The 19742-nt window shown below is 42.0% G+C and overlaps 1 protein-coding gene across 13 annotated transcripts in view; it reads left to right on the top strand.

The window, feature by feature from the left end:
• Positions 1–19742, top strand: part of LOC132875318 (adhesion G protein-coupled receptor L2-like) — a 407634-nt gene that overhangs the window by 93984 nt on the left and 293908 nt on the right. For all 13 annotated transcript variants that reach the window (XR_009651878.1, XR_009651883.1, XM_060912544.1 and 10 more), the window contains one exon: positions 13814–14027. Coding sequence is in view for 11 of the 13 variants with exons in the window: in XM_060912544.1 (XP_060768527.1) it covers positions 13814–14027 (214 nt within the window). In the remaining 2 variants the exon portion in view is untranslated. The remainder of the gene's footprint in view (positions 1–13813; positions 14028–19742) is intronic.

The following is a 19742-nucleotide window of genomic DNA, read 5'->3' as shown; positions in this document are numbered from 1 at the left end:
GATGGCTCTCATCATCCAGAAACATGAATTGTTCTATTAGTTTGCAGGATAGCGTACATTGTAGAGGTATAACATTTATACAGCTCTGTATTTAAACCCAATGTGGTGTAAACAGATAAACTTCATGTCTTTGTACCACCATGTAATGTTCTTGATATTATATGGACACATCCACAAAAAAATTCGCAAGTTAATCAAAAGAATTTTAATTCTGAACCGGTTCGCCATTTTGACAAGTCAGCGGGAAAACACTAGGAGTGACATCATCGGAGTGAAATATTGGGAATTATTATACACACAGGACACATTTACAATGGAATAAAAACATGTCATTAATATCTATTTCCTTCTAGCAGGTTTCATTCATTTGGTTTGATAGCATGCAATATTGTTAGCATATCACTTATCCTATGTGTATAGCATCACTCTACCCAATGGAGAATAAGCGTTGAATATGGTTTATGATACTGCATGGTTGTCAAGACAACATGACGTCACACGTCGGAGCTGATGCGAATATCCAATGAGAAAGTTTTCTGCTGGGCAGAAGCATTTCTTTGTTCGCCAGGAAAGAGAAAGACGAGGCTAATCCAGTGCTAGAATTAGCTATGCTATAATTAAGCATTGAATTAATAAACTGAAACCAAAGACGCGCTGAACACCCAAAAGGCGACTAAAACTTCATTAGATATTCTTCACGCATATTTACAAGAGAAAAACATATCAACGGACATTGAAAAACTGGAAAAGGGACACATCGGAGACGTAAAACTTCCGTGCCACGTTTGCTTTGTTAAATACGGAAGATTTTGAGAGAATTTTGGCTGCTAGGTCAGTCCGTTGTGTGTAGCTGTCGATGTTGATTTTAAAAGTAACTCAGTAAATTACACAGGGAAATGAATACTTAAGTCTGAGTGAAAAATACTGTAGCAAGCGTGGAAGAAGAGTCTGGAGACAGAAATCTTAGTTTCTCTGTCGTTAGCCTGTGCTACTTGCTCTTGATAGATAGCACCGGCTTGACAGCTTTATTAGCATTCGCTAACACTACTGATGAACGCTACACCGGCTGGAAGGTGACTTCACTGCTGTGCTAACAGCGCCGAGTCGCAGTTAAGCTCGTGTTGGCCTTTAAGAATGTGGGTATGCTGATATGAAGAGAGTGTATTTATATAATAATAATAATAATAATACTGGCTGGCTTTTTTTCGTGGTATATCAGATATATTCCATTCAGCTACTTGTCTTCAACTTGTTCAGTATTATGCTCGCTGAATGGAATATATCTGATATACCACTCAACGCCATCCAATATTATTTAAATATGTCACTCAGATCCATGATGCATTTCGTATGAAAGATGCGAGATTTTCAACAGGAGAAGATAAACTTCATATCTTCAAGCCAAAGTGTGATTTATCTTTTTAGTATATCGACACATTCACAAACAAAATTTATTAAAACAATTAATCAATTTCCTCATGACTGACATATAAATATTTATGCCATGGTTTTGGTTCTCCATGTCCCGGATGGAGCTCGTATGAAAAATACGAGTGGCGTATTTCTAAGTAAAACACTCATTTCTATCTAATATATATATGTTATTTACCAGCTGGGAGGTCCATATCATGAAATACCATGACCGAGGTCTTGAAAGTACTGACCGAGGCCCTCTGGGCCTCAGTCAGTATTCAAGTCAAGTCATTTGTATAGCGCTTTTAACAATAAACATTGTCGCAAAGCAGACCCACAGAATCTGAACAACTCAAAACACGAGCCAATTTTATCCCTAATCTATCCCCAATGAGCAAGCCCGTGGCAACGGTGGCAAGGAAAAACTCCCTCAGACGACATGAGGAAGAAACCTTGAGAGGAACCAGGCTCAAACGGGAACTCATTCCCATCCGGGCAACAACAGACAACATGACTATAACATTAACAGTCCTAACAAAGTCAGCTTCGTTGATGCTATAAACCCCCCACCGACGGAAACCCGAGCACAAAACCGTTCACGACAACTGCAGTCCTAAAGTCAGCAAGTCAACTGCAGTCCCCAGCCACAAAAGCACCACTGCAAGAGTCCAGAGCGTCCTCCAGGCGCGACCCCCAACTGTCCACATGGGGCCACCCTCCACAGGAGCGATGCGATGAGACTCCAACCAGACACAGGGCACCAGGATGGATCGAGCAGGTCCGAGGAGCAGAAGAGGTCAGCATCTCGATCCCAGGACCGACATGTAACTCAGAGGGACAGATTTGGGGGGGGAGAAGAGAGAGAAAACACAGGTGGTTAGGTATGCCCAATGTCACCTGAATAAGTAGGAACAGTATACATATTGCACTGAGTACAAGCAGGGATTCCAGCAACTAACTATGACAGCATAACTAAAAGGGGAGAGCCAGAAGGTAACACAGGCATGAGGGAGCCCCTGGACATAAAGCAGCCAGCCACTACACCGTCAACAAACTCGAGTGAGCAAGCGAGTGGGGACTGACAGCATCCATACATCCCAGTTTACCAAAACACTCTATGTCTGAGGACCCTCCAGATCTACACCTTTACCTCATAAACACCATTAACAAAAGGCTTGACTAAACAGATATGTTTTCAGCCTAGACTTAAACGCTGAGACTGTGTCTGATTCCCAAACATTACTTGGAAGGCTGTTCCATAACTGTGGGGCTTTGTAAGAAAAGGCTCCGCCCCCTGATGTAGATCACTATACGAGGTACCAGCAGATAGCCTGCACCTTTTGATCTAATGGCCCTGTCACACTACGACGTTCTCACCAGCGTTCGAGTAACGTGTTGCGAAACGCAGAGGAACGTCGAGAACGTTAGAAAAAAGTTACAAGAAAGTTAGACGAGCGTCGGCAAACGTTGGGGAACGTCGAGGGACGTCGGCGAACGCTGAGGGTGAAAAATAGTTTTGGGTGTGCACAAAAATTCAGGACGTTCTATCAAAACGCTACTTACACGTTAGAGGAACGTTACACGAAAGTTTGCGGGCGTTACTCAAACGTTACTCGAAAGTCAGGACGTTCCCTGGACGCTAGGTGGACGCCGGCCCATCAGGGTCGAGTGTCCAGCGCGTGCCTAGCGCTTGGATAACGCTTGCCTAACGCCTGTGTAACGTCCATCGAACGTCTGTCCAGCGTGTCGCCAACGTTTTTCAGCGTTCGTCAGCGTTCGCCGAGCGTTCTTAACGCTCATGTAACGCTCTTTCAACATCTTTCTAACGTCTGTCAGCGTTCTGAATTTTTCCAGCGTCTGTGTAACGTCCAGAACATTACCTGGACGCAAGGCAGACGCTACCCAAACGCTATGATAACGCTATCAAAGCGCTGTGGACGCTATGAGAACGCTAGGTTTTGCTGCTATTTTGGACCACAAACGTCGCCTGACACTGAGGGAACGTTGGCTGAGCGTTACCCAAGCGTTACAAGACATCGTTGACCTAGAAACTTAATTTGAAGAACGTCGACGTTCCCCGGCGTTTCTCAAATTTTTAAAAACGCAACCAAACGTCGAACAAAACGCTATAGTGTGACAGGGCCATAAGTAGGCGTGGCGGGTCATAGAGGAGCAGAAGTTCACTCAGGTACTGTGGAGCGAGACCATTCAGTGCTTTAAAGGTCAATAGTAGTATTTTATAATCAATACGAAATTTGATTGGGAACCAATGCAGTGTGGATAAGACAGGGGTGATGTGGTTGTATTTTCTAGTTCTAGTAAGGACTCTTGCTGCTGCATTTTGAACTAACTGGAGCTTGTTTATGCACTTATTGGACCATCCAGACAGTAAGGCATTACAGTAATCCAACCTGGAGGGAACGAAAGCATGAACGAGTTTTTCCGCGTTATGTAGTGACATTAAATTTCTTATCTTAGCAATATTTCTGAGATGAAAGAAAGCTGTCCGGGTAATGTTATCAATGTGAGTTTAGAATGAAAGTCCGGGGTCAATAATCACTCCGAGGTCTTTTACTGCTGCATATAAAGAAACAGAAAGGCCATCCAGAGTCACTGTGTAATCAGAAAACTTACTTCGAGCTGCATGTGGTCCTAGCACAAGTACTTCAGTCTTGTCAGAGTTAAGCAGAAGGAAGTTAATAAGCATCCAGTGTCTAATGTCCTTAACACATTCCTCAATTCTATTAAGCTGGTGTCTCTCATCAGGTTTTGCAGAAACATACAACTGTGTGTCATCAGCATAACAGTGGAAACTAATACGATGTTTACGAATAATATCACCCAGAGGTAACATATATAAAGAAAAAAGCAATGGACCCAAGACAGAAACTTGTGGAACACCAAACTATTCCTCAAGGCCGAGGTCATGGTATTTCACCATACGGACCGACCTTAAGCTGGTAAATAATATATTTATTTTTTTCTTTACCAAATTCTAACAGGGGCGGCACGGTGGTGTAGTGGTTAGCGCTGTCGCATCACAGCAAGAAGGTCCTGGGTTCGAGCCCCGGGGCCGGCAAGGGCCTTTCTGTGCGAAGTTTGCATGTTCTCCCCGTGTCCGCGTGGGTTTCCTCCGGGTGCTCTGGTTTCCCCCACAGTCCAAAGACATGCAGGTTAGGTTAACTGGTGACTCTAAATTGACCGTAGGTGTGAATGTGAGTGTGAATGGTTGTCTGTGTCTCTGTGTCAGCCCTGCGATGACCTGGCGACTTGTCCAGGGTGTACCCCGCCTTTCGCCCGTAGTCAGCTGGGATAGGCTCCAGCTTGCCTGCGACCCTGTAGAAGGATAAAGCGGCTAGAGATAATGAGATGAGATGAAATTCTAACAGAAAACGAGAGGGCCCGAAAGGGAAAACCGAGGCGAGCCGCTATTTTGAATCCTCATTCACGGCTGTAATGCAAATGGCTTCCTCCTCGGTATACAAGTGCACTTCCATGGCAGGAAAAAAACTACATTTTGCTGCCTATGTAGTCCCCTATTTATACAAAATTGAGTCATTCAGGATTCAGCCATGTTTTTGCTCGGTGTTAGCAAGTTACAGGTTTTTAGCTTTCTCCTGAAATGTTTTCTTTTATTTCTTCTTCCTCAGGGTAGTGAAACTCGCTTTCGCTGTGAACACTGTCGTTATCGCTATCCATGCTGTAAAATAAATGCTATTCTCCTGAGAAATGCTGGCAAAAATTTACAAGATTTTTGATAATCTTATAAATAAATCTTATAAAAAAAAAAGATAAATGTTGACAAAAAATGCTACTATGTTTGTTGCTTTTGTGAACGAGCGAGTCGCCAGAGGTCCGTAACCGGGGTCCGTACCGTAGGATACGGACCCGCTTGCCAGCCAATCAGAGCGCAGGATTTGATGGAAACCAGACCTCGAAAAAAAAATTATTTTTTGTTGGTACCCATCTGTTACATTTTCTAATGAATTTACTTGGCTCCATTTCCCAAAATAAAAAAAAAAAAAAAACTTCAAGCTGAATTTAAGCTACTACGACTGCAATTACGAGGAAGAAATGTATAAAGATGATAAATGTATACAAAAAAAAAATAAAACCTCCTACTCGCTCAGCTGTTTTATTGCATCCTGTGGGATCTCAGTCCCCATGGACGCCTTTAGTTTCACTCGGATGTTTTGTGAACCTTTCTAGCATAAAAAAGTATCTGTATTTAGAACATGGGTTTATTCTGAATAACGTATCCACCTCTAACACATTGAGAAGGTAAATGGAGTTGAGCATTATTGTGCAATGAGCTGCCATCATGCATGCAGCTCTTTGGTCGTCTTCCAGTGGAGCGTCCGTAACAGAAGGACCAGCGGTACACTACGCTGATTTCAGGTCTCAAAACCAGCAGAGGAATCCAGACATTTCATGCTTCTTAGGCACTCATGAGGCGTTCACTTGTATCGCTACAAAATGGATCCCGAATGCTCGGAGACTTTCAAAAGGGCGGGTACAATGCAAAGAGGGGGAAAAAAGCTGTCATATTTTCAGTATAATACAGTTTCTTTTTCATATTATGTAAATGAGACGTGATCGGTGCAATTAAGTGCTAACAGGCTGAGCTTACCCGGCTTCAGACCAGACTAGAAACACACAGTAAGGAGTGAAAAGAAGTGTTTGGCAGAAGCACAGCAGAAGAATTGACATTGGTGACCTGGTGCTCATCAACACTGGAACTAATGGTCAGCGATTATGATATGGATACACGTGTGTGTCTGTGTGTGTGTGTGTGTGTGTGTGTGTGTGTGTTCAGACAGCACTAGGCTGATGTCAGGCTGATGCTCAAACCAGACTGGTGTAATTAGAGTCAGGGTGCTAAGTGAGCTGGTTCCATGGCAAAAACTGTAGAATAAATGGCAGAGTGAAAAAGAGCAGCACATTGTTGTTATGTGTGTGTGTTTGTTTTTTTTTAAGTTTTCTTTTCCATTTTTTTTTCTTTCTGCCAAGGCAACAGGCTGAGAGCAGGCTAATTGGAGCGCATGGAGCAGAAAGCACAAATGGCAGCTGCCCCCCTTGGGACCAAGGGTTGCCGCTAACGACTGTGATTATTGACAGTTCATTCCATCTCCTTATGCTTTCTGAAGCGAAAATGGAGTCGCTGTACCTTTTTTTGTCTTCTCACTCGTCAGTTTCTTCTCCGACCTGCACTGCGCCACATACGGCGCTTACGATCCGAGAATGATAAGTTTGTTTGTCTCCTTTTCGCCCTTTTTCTTCACTTGAAGGAGCCACCGTGTGGCATTTACAAAATCACCCAAACTGTTCAAATCATTTGTTGAAGAGGAACACAATCGAGGCAAACAGTTAATTTTCCCTTAAGCATGACTCTTTGGCTGCACTCACAGCTGCAGAGCACGGTATATAGATTTTTCCCCTTGTGTGGACTCCAGACGGTCCCTCCTTCGATCAGCACGACTGTAAAATGGATTAAATTACACTTCATGTGGCTAGGATTCATGTTCTCTCTCTCTCTCTCTCTCTCTCTCACGCGCGTTCGCTCTCTTTGACTTTTCTCCTTCGTAGTTTCTTCCTTTGCCTTTGTGTATCTCGTTCTCTGTCATACGCTTTTACAAAGTCGTGATTAAAAAGAGCGAACAAGTACATTCACTTTGTCCGGGAAACTGTGAACGCAGCCATGAGGTAGAGCCGTTCGTAGAGTTGAAAGAGAAAAAAAAATATCGAGCGCTTAAATCGCTCTGACGGTACAACAGGGAACTCATGACATGATGTTCTTGTGATATTGGCGACTTGAATAGGAATAAAACCCCGACAGGATGTGTTGTGTAGGAAAGCGTTCAACAGCACAGCCTGATGTAAAGCAGAGTTAATGTTACCGCATAGAAGTGTATTATTTTTTACGAACAGCATGCCATCATCTAATATTACAGCAACAACCGCATTAATTTCTTATGTGGATAAAGTCAGATCTTAATTTTCTACTTATTCATGGTGACATTTAACGTCGTGGAACGTCCGCAAAACAAGCCACTTCCTGTTATCGCGGATATTAAAACTATACAGCCGTTCTTTCAAAGCCCTCCGTCCTGAAGACTTTACCACGGAGGAAAAAGCTCCTGACTATTACAAAGCCCTGACGCTCTAGACTCCGCCCATAACTATAATAATAATAATAATAAGTTAAATTTAGGCGGCACGGTGGTGTAGTGGTTAGCGCTGTCACCTCACAGCAAGAAGGTCCTGGGTTCGAGCCCTGTGGCCGGCGAGGGCCTTTCTGTGTGGAGTTTGCATGTTCTCCCCGTGTCCGCGTGGGTTTCCTCCGGGTGCTCCGGTTTCCCCCACAGTCCAAAGACATGCAGGTTAGGTTAACTGGTGACTCTAAATTGAGCGTAGGTGTGAATTTGAGTGTGAATGGTTGTCTGTGTCTATGTGTCAGCCCTGTGATGACCTGGCGACTTGTCCAGGGTGTACCCAGCCTTTCGCCCGTAGTCAGCTGGGATAGGCTCCAGCTTGCCTGCGACCCTGTAGAACAGGATAAAGCGGCAAGAGATAATGAGATGAGATGAGTTAAATTTATATAGCGCCTTTCAAAAAACCCAAGGACGCTTTACAATTATAGACAAAAAAAAAACTAAAATAAGTAATAAGTAAATAATAAAAAGTCACCAAATAGGGGTCAGGATGTAATTCCCGTGGTGTAGCAACCACAGTCCCACCAAAAGGCGCAAGAAAACAAGTCCCACATCTCCAGCACCGCTGCCATCAGCGAAATCCCTCGAACACCACGCCATGGATCCACACAGCGAGCAGAGAAGCTCCGCCATGCAGAGCGCTGCTATGTCCAAACCGCCTGCACAGCCGCCGCGACACCACCGAGCAACATCGCTCAGAACATCACGCCAAGCGTTAAAGCGCAGAGCGCTGGACAACCACGATGTAAAATGAGCAACGAGCTCATTGCAGTCCACAGCTGGGAGCACAGGCATCGCTCACGGCGAACCAAGGCCTGGAGGGAACCGACGCCCAAAACTGGGTCCGGAGCTACACCGCCACCGGTGGGCAAAACACTCAAACAAACATCAAACTACACAAACACACACACAAAAAATAACTGTTAAATAAACACCTCCTTACGGAAAACTTCACCAATTTGACAATTATTTTTTTCTTTATTAAACAACAATGTGTTTTATAATCTGTTTATCATTCGACTTTAAATATTGAGAGCCATACAAGTCCCTGTGAACTAGCGGTTGCTATAGAAACGAGCTGTGATTTGAATTACAGCTGGAACGGTTGCTGCTGTTATAGGAAATGAATCAACACCTTCATGGCCAGTCCAAATTGAGAATCGAGAAAAATCGTTCAACATCAGTTTAGTAAAATTTCTGTTTGGGGTTTACTATGAAGAAATACAGTGGTGCTTGAAAGTTTGTGAACCCTTTGGAATTTTCTGTATTTCTGCATAAATATGACCTAAAACAGCATCAGATTTTCACACAAGTCCTAAAAGTAGATAAAGAGAACCCAGTTAAACAAATGAGACAAAAATATTATACTTGGTCATTTATTTATTGAGGAAAATGATCCAATATTGCATATCTGTGAGTGGCAAAAGTATGTGAACCTTTGCTTTCAGTATCTGGTGTGACCCCCTTGTGCAGCAATAACTGCAACTAAATGTTTCCGGTAATTGTTGATCAGTCCTGCACACCGGCTTGGAGGAATTTTAGCCCATTCCTCCGTACAGAACAGCTTCAACTCTGGGATGTTGGTGGGTTTCCTCACATGAACTGCTCGCTTCAGGTCCTTCCACAACATTTCGATTGGATTAAGGTCAGGACTTTGACTTGGCCATTCCGAAACATTAACTTTATTCTTCTTTAACCATTCTTTGGTCGAACGATAAATAAAAACTTTATACAAAACGTCCGACAAAATCATTTCCGCTTAGAATGTAAACAAACTGGCGAAATGACAGGAGCAATTTGTGAAAAATGCGATAATAATAATAATTCTTGAAAATAAAAAAGACATGTTCTTACCATGAAATACTTTCATTCAATATTTTGTTGCTTTTTTTTGTATTTTTTGGGGTTTTGTTTTCGAGTAGAGTTTTTATTTCATCCTCGGTTGGTTCAGTATCATGCGCCACCATTTTGTTTTTCTCTCCTCACGGTAGGTATATGAGCTGATAGCCTAGTAGTAGAGTAGCTAATCAGAGCACACGATTGCTCATATCCAGTGAATGTGGATAGAATATCTATACACACACACACACACACACACACACTCACCAGCCACTTTAATAGGAGCTTGTTCTTGGTTCTAAGGTCCCTGTTCTTGGCTGCAGGAGTGGAACCCAGTGTGTTCTTCTGCTGTTGCATGCTGAGATGCTTTTCTGCTCACCACGGTTCTAAAGAGTGATTATATGAGTTGCTATATCCTTCCTGGCAAAAAAAAAAAAGCTCAACCCAATCTGGCCATTTTCCTCTGACCTCTCTTATCAAAAAGGCGTTTGTTTCCACCCACAGAACTGTCGCTCTTTCACTCAGTGTTTTTTGTTTTTTGCACCATTCTGTCTGTGTAAACTCTAGAGACTGTTGTGTGTGAAAACCCCCAGGAGATCAGCAGTTTCTGAAATACTCAAAGCAACACACTTTCATGCTACAGTGAAAGAAAGTCACACTTTGAGATCACAATTTTTCCCATTCTGATGTTTGAACATCCATCCATCCATTATCTCTAGCCGCTTTATCCTGTTCTACAGGGTCGCAGGCAAGCTGGAGCCTATCCCAGCTGACTACGGGCGAAAGGCGGGGTACACCCTGGACAAGTCGCCAGATCATCACAGGGCTGACACATAGACACAGACAACCATTCACACTCACATTCACACCTACGGTCAATTTAGAGTCGCCAGTTAACCTAACCTGCATGTCTTTGGACTGTGGGGGAAACCGGAGCACCCGGAGGAAACCCACGCGGACACGGGGAGAACATGCAAACTCCACACAGAAAGGCCCTCGCCGGCCACGGGGCTTGAACCCGGACCTTCTTGCTGTGAGGCGACAGCGCTAACCACTACACCACCGTGCCGCCCTGCGTATGCATATATATGTAAGTAATTTTCAAAGGAAATTCCTAGACTGATGCTGCTGGTGTTAATCTGATTGATATGCCTGATTCTTTAAAGTCATCATCAAAGTCTTGTCTGTGTGCCTGGGCTGCATCGGAAAAAAAAAAATCATGTAGTCTTTCATCTTCTGCAGAAAAACACACTATTGCGGTTAAGCTCTTTGTCTTTTGCTAATGTGGATTTTTTTTGTACTTTTCTTTTAACTTACTGAACATCAACTTTCTTGTTTTTTTTTTCCTCCGTCTCAAACTCAGAAAACACAGCCAAGCTTTTCATTTTGTCCAAAATCCTAACCAAAGCATCTCACATTCCTGGTGCATTACACTATCCTGTTGGCCACTTTGAAAGAAATACTGTTCGTCAAAGTGAAGTAACCATGAAGGGCATCTGCTAATGTCTATTTAATTGTCTTCCCTCGCAAAAGCTGTGTAGACAGATTCAGCTGCACATCACAGGCACGTAGATATCAATTTCAGGCACAAATTAAGAAACATGTTCATAATGTCATTGAGGTGAAACAGCGATGAAGTCATTGACGTGCAAATGAAAATATATGGTGTGCCGGATGACAGTTCACTGTATTGAGTTTCCCTTTGTTATCATGATCAATTTGTTGGGGATAAAACGTAGAATTACCTTTTTATGGCACCAGGTAATGTGTAAATTCTTTAACCATTGTTAAAGGATTAAGTACAGTTCATAAAAACATCAGGACTGCATGTATATGGTCTGCGAAGGAAATGTATGTCACGAAAATTTTTAAAATCATTTCGAAATAAGTAAGTAAACAGTCAAGTGTTTTCTCTTCCTAATTTTGTTTAATACCCCCGCTCCGAAGGAGGGAGTTTACCTCTGTCCGTCCGTCTGAAACACCCTTTTTCTCAGCAACCACAAATGGTACTTGGTACCGAGCTTCAGCTTGGGGTTCTATACCGTGTATACCATTTTCAGGTCTGTCGCACATCGACTTCCTATTTACCGACTGAATGTATTTACGAAACATATAGCGTGGATTTACAAAATTTTCGTTACACTTTTCTCAGCAACTACAAATCACAAATGCTTGATATTTGGTACCAAGCTTCAGCTTGGGGTTCTATACCATGTATACCATTTTCAGGTCTGTCGCACATCGACTTCCTGTTTACCGACTGAATGTATTTACGAAACATATAGCGTGGATTTACAAAATTTTCGTTACACTTTTCTCAGCAACTACAAATCACAACTGCTTGATATTTGGTACCGAGCTTTAGCTTGGGGTTCTATATCGTCTATACCGTTTTCAGGTCTGTCAGACATCGATTTCCTGTTTACCGACTGAATGTATTTACAAAACATATACCATGGAGTTATAAAATTTTCATAACATTTTTCTCAGCAACTACAAATCACAACTGCTTGATATTTGGTACCGAGCTTCAGCTTGGGGTTCTATACCCTGTATACTGTTTTCAGGTCTGTCACACATCAACTTCCTGTTTACCGACTGAATGTATTTACAAAACATAGAGTGTGGATTTTGATGCTATTTCAAGAAGCAAAATGCTATTTCAAAATGACGGTTTAGCAAGATGTTATTTGAAATCCCTGGGGAGAGACACTGCTCTTTACTTACTTGTTTCAGGGTTCATTATTTGTTGAAGTCAACATTCATAATAAGTGTCCTGTTCCTTCGATTGCTTGCATTCTGATATAAGCGAGAGCGGGGGGGATACGTAAGTGAGCAGTAGCTCACAGCTGATCTTGTTTTTTTCAAAAACCTTGCAGTGACTGAAAATATGGCTGGTTTTTGATTGTTGCTTTGTTAAAAGCTATTGAGGATAGAAGAAAGACAACTAGTTTGGTCATGTAGTTGTACAAGCTTTCAGACTTAAAGGGGCCGGCTCACTTTTCCCAGAATCCATTTTATTTATTTATTTATTTATTTATGTGTGCACCAATGTGATTTAAAAGCAGGTGACCGCTACTCGGTTAGCTCTTTGTGCAGCAAAACCTCTGCAAGTTCACTCTTAGTGATCATTTTTCTTCATCTTGGTGTATCTTTTCTTTCCTCAGCGGCCTCCATTACAACGGAATAACCATATGAAAACGTACGGGATCCATCAAAAGAATTTAAAATATAGACACTAACAAAATGTATTCAATTTCATGTTACTGTTTAAGATGTCGCCGAATTGTTGCAGATTGGTTATCGCTTGGAATATCGCTCGCATTGAAAATGGAGACTTGCTACTCGCCGCAGAGGATTCTGGGAAGGGTGAGCCGGACCCTTTAACCTGAAGCAATTAATGGACATTTATTTTGAGGGCAGATTACAACTCAAATTAAAACAAAAAAAACAAAAACGGGATGCTGTGTAAATTGCAAATAAAAACAGAATGTGATAATTTGCAAATCACGGAAACTCTATATTTCATTGAAAATAGTACAAAGACAACATATCAAATGTTGAAACTGAGAAATTGTATTGTTTTTTGAAAATACATGCTCATTTTGATGTTTCAAAAAAGTTGGGACAGGGGCATGTTTACCACTGTGTTGCATCACCTCTACTTTTAACAACACTCTGTAAGTGTTTGGGAACTGAGGAGACCAGCTGCTGTAGTTTTGAAAGAGAAATGTTGTCCCATTCTTGCCTGATATACAATTTCATTTGTTCAATAGTTTGGGGTTTCCTTTGCCATATTTTGAGCTTCATAATGCACCAAATGTTTTAAATGAGAGACAGGGCTTGACTGCAGGCAGGCCAGTTTAGCACCTGGACTCTTTTACTGCAGAGCCATGCAGTTTTAATATGTGCAGAAAGCGGTTTGGCATTGTCTTGCTGAAAGAAGGAAGGCCTTCCCTGAAAAAGATTTTGTCTGGATGGCAGCATATTGATCTGAAAAATGTATTTATCATTCAGCATTAATGATGCCTTCCCAGATGTACAAGCTACCCATGTCATGTGCACAAATGCACCTTCATACCAGTAACAGTATCGCTAGCTGCTTTGCTAACCTATGGAAGCAGAAAGAGCTCGCAAGCTTTACCCGAGGTGGTGTTGTGGTCAGTCTGGGATTTGATTATACGGTCTTTTTTGCAAACACGTTCATTTTGGGTTTCTTTTGTTTCGCTGAAAAATATTTGGAGCGTCTCTGTGTATGGCTAATGAGCAAACAAGAGTAAAATGTGTCACAATGTGTAATTAACAGTTCTCAGTGGACTATAATCATTGTTAACTGTTGTGTTTTCCAGCCTTCAGTCGAGCAGCTCTGCCATTCGGCCTGGTACGCAGAGAGCTCTCGTGCGAAGGTTACCCCATTGACCTCCGATGCCCAGGGAGTGATGTCATCATGATCGAGACGGCCAACTACGGCCGCACGGACGACAAGATCTGCGACGCCGACCCTTTCCAGATGGAAAACATCAACTGCTACCTCCCAGATGCCTACAAAATCATATCTCAGAGGTAAAGGCTGCATGCCAAGCATCACTCATAATGGAAATGTGGACTCCATTTCCTGCATTTCAGATTGGTTTCGGAGATAAAGCATTATTATTATTCAGAGTTTCTTTAAGTATGGCAGTTGTTTTCCATTCGTTACTTACTTACTGCTAAGGGGACAGCTGAAATAACATAAACAAAGCTGAATGTCAGTGGTAAGGCTCAGTCGCAGATCACGAAAGAGTTCCTTTCCCAGGTGCACCTGAGAAGTCATTTTAAGCCATGTCAAAAAAAAAAAAAAAAAGATGATAACGGAGCTTCCAGAGGTTTCTTTTCTGGCAGGTATGTTGAAAAGGATAGCTGTGTGAAATACTACACAGACAGAATGGCTGTGTCAAATTAGTTAGTCATTTTAGAGAACTGGAAACCCTACGGTACATAGTTTTGTCTCTAATGTTCAACATGCCAATGGCTCAAGCCGTCTCATAAATGTTATACATAAGAGACACACACACACACACACACACACACACACACACACACACAGCCATTTCCTGAGCAGCCCTTTACAGATTGAAAAGCTGGTTTTCTTTGTTCAAATCTCGGCTCTTGCCAGTAGTGGCACAGGCTGCGGCTCTGAGTAATGCTCTCCTCTCAAACCATTTATATTTGTGACACTTGTGCTTGCTCCTGCTCTCTCAGGACGTTCTTGTGTCGGTGCCAGGCTACACACACCCACATACACACACTTACACACACATTCATAGCACTGGGAACTCTACTGCTGCGGCTGCTGCTGCTAGCTGTGATGGTATATATTTAAAGCAGCTGAGATATTAACATTTCATAAGGTCCAACCAACGCTGCGCATCTGGCAAAAAAAAGCACTGCTAACCCGCAGTGGAGCTCCTGCCTCATAGTTAAATTCGATGCAGCCAACATTTGTTAAAAGCAGAGAAGAGGAATATGATGGGTTTTTTTTGGAGGATTTTCGAGGACTTTGAGGAAAGAAGTCCTTATAATGCTTTTAAAGGTGCAGTAAAATTTACAAGAACATCGCTGAAGTAATGTCACAAAGAAACTATTTAGGCTCAAGGACATGTTGATTTTGTCAAAAAACAAATCCCGTCTTCAAATGTAAGCATTCGTTCTGAATTCGCTGAAGGAAGACAAACAGTCTTTGGTGTTTAAGTGCCGTAAAAGTCCTTGCCATTAGTATCCATTCACTGTGGTTTAAAGAGAAGAGGGCGCATTGAACGAAAATAATGACGTCTTATCAAACAAGGTTGCCTTGATTTTTAGATGAAAAGTCTGCCCACTGTTAATTTCACACTTTTCCATTTTCAAGATTCATTTTTTTAGCTCATCCAACCATAGGCCAGGCCGGATGAGCTTATGCGAGCACGCGTCATCTGTCCGTCGTCCATCCACAATTGACTCGTCACACCAAACACTATTGTTCGTAATCTGCTCGGACGTTTTCACTGAAACTCACCCAGAAGACTCTAAAGACATATTCCAACGAGAATTGTTCACCAGGTGGCACCACCTACCATGGATGCGGCTACAAAGGGGTCACATGCAATTTCATGAAAATCACTACTCCTCCTACAGGATTTTGATCAAACTCACGTACAATGTTCCCCAGGTGGGTGTGCATAAAAATTGTCAAGATGGTGGCACCACCTGTCATATTTACGATTTTATGGGCGTCTGAAATTTTTTGGTTGACTTGTCACACCAAACACTATTGTTCGTAAACTGCTCGGACGTTTTCACTGAAACTCACCCAGAAGACTCTAAAGACATATTCCAATGAGAATTGTTCACCAGGTGGCGCCACCTACCATGGAGGCGGCTACAAAGGGGTCACATGCAATTTCACAAAAATCGCAACTCCTCCTACAGGAGTGATCAGATTTTGATCAAACTCATATGGAATGTTCCCCAGGTTGGAATGTCTAAAAGTTGTCAAGATGGTGGCACCACCTGTCATATTTACGATTTTATGGGTGTCTGAAATTTTTGGTTGACTCGTCACACCAAACACTATTGTTCGTAAACTGCTCGGACGTTTTCACTGAAACTCACCCAGAAGACTCTAAAGACATATTCCAACAAGAATTGTTCACCAGGTGGCGCCACCTACCATGGATGTGGCTACACAGGGGTCACATGCAATTTTATGAAAATCACTACTCCTCCTACAGGATTTTGATCAAACTCACGTACAATGTTCCCCAGGTGGGTGTGCATAAAAGTTGTCAAGATGGTGGCGCCACCTGTCATATTTACAATTTTATGGGCGTCTGAAATTTTTGGTTGACTCGTCACACCAAACACTATTGTTCGTAAACTGCTCAGACGTTTTCACTGAAACTCACCCAGAAGACTCTAAAGACATATTCCAGCGAGAGCTGTTCACCAAGTGGCGCCACCTACCATGGAGGCGGCTACAAAGGGGTCATATGCAATTTTAGAAAAATCGCGACTCCTCCTACAGGATTGATCGGATTTCAAACTCACAGTGGCTGGTATGAGCTACAGCCTCATTGAGACTGTTTTGTTGTTGTTGTTGTTGTTGTTGTTGTTTTGTTTCTTATGACTGTTGAGTTGCTGAGGGAAGATTTGCAGTGTTGCGTCTGAAATAAAGGTTGAACCTGGATTCAGCCAAAGCAAAACTGCAAAACAAGACTAAATCAACAGTTTAATAGTTAGTCAAATACACAAGCTCTTACGCCTGGTACTGATTGACATATTCAAAGCAGACCGGCTCTCACAGCACATATAATTCTTCTGCTTGACTCAGAGCGTGCGTATGGCCGACATTGCCGGTGTCAAGGTCATATCTCTGACAGCACAATTACCATTCAGCAGGAATTCATAGTGTACTCGAACACAAAACATCCGACAACTCAAAATTAGCTTCTCTTCAAGCGTCTCTTGTCGTTTAAGTGCCTTCCTGCCACCCACTTCTGCTTTGTCACTGACGACATAATGGAAAATGAAATCGTTGATGCAAACAGATTAATGCATTTCTTTTTTTTCCTTTTGTTTTTAAGCGTGTCAGTTTGGAACAGTGGATCCTCTGGCTATAGATGGCATTTTCCATCTGGTTTTATTGGAAAAAGTCACAAATGTGCTGTACAACAAACATCCTGTACAGATTACCATGGCCTTTCAGATGGGCTACATGATGCAAGGAGCGGGCAATTGTTTTTTAAAGGGCAAAAAAAATTCTGACACGTTCTTAATTAGAGGTTATGTTCAGAGCCAAACAGTTGTTGCCAGATCGAGTGAAGATGTTTTGGAGGAAGGTCATTTAAATGGCCTTACAGGGGCTTTAATACAGAGTATGTTTATATGATGAAACTAGCTGGCGTTGCTTGTATAATTAAAACACCACATGTAGGGTATTGCAATAAAACAGTGTTGCTCCTGGGTGGCATTCCCACAAGGTAATCTTTCTTAGTGCTCATCTTTAGAGAAGGCAATTAAAAACGTGTTAGTTAGTTTTGTTGACAAGGTTCACTTTCATTTCTCATTAACCCTTGGAGGAGTAAAATCACACTGGCCTGATTACGCTGTCACTTATCTTTGACTTTGATTTATGACTTATTAATGCCATTTCAGCAGCTTCTCGCCATCCAGTTCGAGTCTTCAATGGAGAATTCGTCCATCTCGGAAATCCTTTCAACCGAATCTCATGTTTACGTCTCATGTGAAATATTCCCGTTTCTTACACATACTTTAATATTTGGTGTTTGGTTTGAGTAGCTCATAATGCTGTGGTTCAATCCCACCGAACCCCCCCCCCCCCCCCCCCCCCCCCCCCAAACAGCCCTTAATTCCATACTACATACTCTCAGGTCTTGCAAATTTAAAATAATTGCTTACTGAGGCTGTTTCACTACATTATATTCTATATATTTTAAGGCTTGAGTCATGCGGGAAATAATTTCTTTTCCTTATCACTGCCCCGCAACATGCACAAGCAAAATAGTTCCAACTGTGAGATAATCTTAGCGTGCATGGTTTCCTCATGTTTTTCCAACCAAATAGCCCAGTCTAAAAGCCCAGACATTGTGTGTGTGGTTTTTTTTTTTTTAAATAAATATTTCGAGACCCTTGCTGATATGGTGAAATACTGAGTATGAACCCAATCACCCAATTATTGAAATTAATGTCTGGATGTAATTACAGGATGGCATGTGAGTAATAAATACAGGTCCAAAAATCATTTAAGGACTTTTTAATCCATGAAAAATGCAAACTCTTTTAAACCTTGTGAAATATTTAGAAGAGCTGATTGCCAAGAGGTCCATTTTGATCATTTTTATGTGGACGAGTATCTACGGCGTTTGCTTCAATTGTATCACAAATCCCTGTGCATATAGAAAGCGTGATTGAAGTTTGGACAATTTCTTCGTTTATTTACCCAGAAATCCATTCTCGCAAGCATACAGACACACCCAAATCTCTCTCTCTCACACACACACACACACACACACACACACACACACCTTAACTACTGCTTCTAGTTTGTTTTTTTTAAATAGAAGCTATGTAACACCATCATTTTGTGAGGACCGTGTAACTATGGGGACATTTGCAATTGTCTTATCATTGTGAGGATTATTTATCTCTTTTTTTTTTTGTCCTCACAAAAGGCTAAATACTTGTACACACACACACACATTTGTCTCACTATCCTTTTGAGGACCTTCCATTGACATAATTATTATTATTGCAGTTAATTAATGCTGTGCTGCACCTAAACCTAACCTTAACCTTCACCTCAGTAATGAAAAGGAAACTTGTTGGCTCTTTTATTTTTTTCAATTTTTGTTTAAAGAAAAAAATACAACAGCAATTTCCTTGTGAGGACCATCTGAATGTCCCCACAATGTCGATATTGTTAGATTTTACTATCCTTGTGGGGACATTTGGTCATCAGTAGTATATAAACCCACATACACACACACACACCTTAACTGCCTCCATCCATCCATTATCTGTAACCGCTTATCCTGTCCTACAGGGTCGCAAGCAAGCTGGAGCCTATCCCAACTGACTACGGGCGAAAGGCGGGGTACACCCTGGACAAGTCACCAGGTCATCACAGGGCTGACACATAGACACAGACAACCATTCACACTCACATTCACACCTACGCTCAATTTAGAGTCACCAGTTAACCTAACCTGCATGTCTTTGGACTGTGGGGGAAACCGGAGCACCCGGAGGAAACCCACGCGGACAACATGCAAACTCCACACAGAAAGGCCCTCGCCGGCCACGGGGCTCGAACCCGGACCTTCTTGCTGTGAGGCGACAGCGCTAACCACTACACCACCATGCTGCCCCCTTAACTGCCTCGTCTAGTTTTTATTTATTTTTAATTTTTTAATAGAAGCTATAAAACACCAGTTTTGTGAGGACCGTGTAACTATGAGGACATTTGAAACTGTCTTATCATTGTGAGAATGTTTCATCTCTTTTTTTTTTTTTTGTCCTCACAAAAGGCCAAATACTTTTGTACACACACACACACACACACACACACACACACACACATTTGTCTCACTATCCTTGTGAGGACCTTCCATTGACATAATTATTATAATTGCAGTTAATTAATGCTGTGCTGCACCTAAACCTAACCTTAACCTTCACCTCAGTAATGAAAAGAAAACTTTTTGGCTCTTTTATTTTTTCACTTCTTGTTTAAAGAAAAAA

Source organism: Neoarius graeffei, chromosome 1, assembly GCF_027579695.1.
Source record: "Neoarius graeffei isolate fNeoGra1 chromosome 1, fNeoGra1.pri, whole genome shotgun sequence".
Classification (NCBI taxonomy): domain Eukaryota; kingdom Metazoa; phylum Chordata; class Actinopteri; order Siluriformes; family Ariidae; genus Neoarius; species Neoarius graeffei.
The sequence above is the reverse complement of the archived record's forward strand: the minus strand, read 5'-3'. Positions and strand labels throughout refer to the sequence as shown.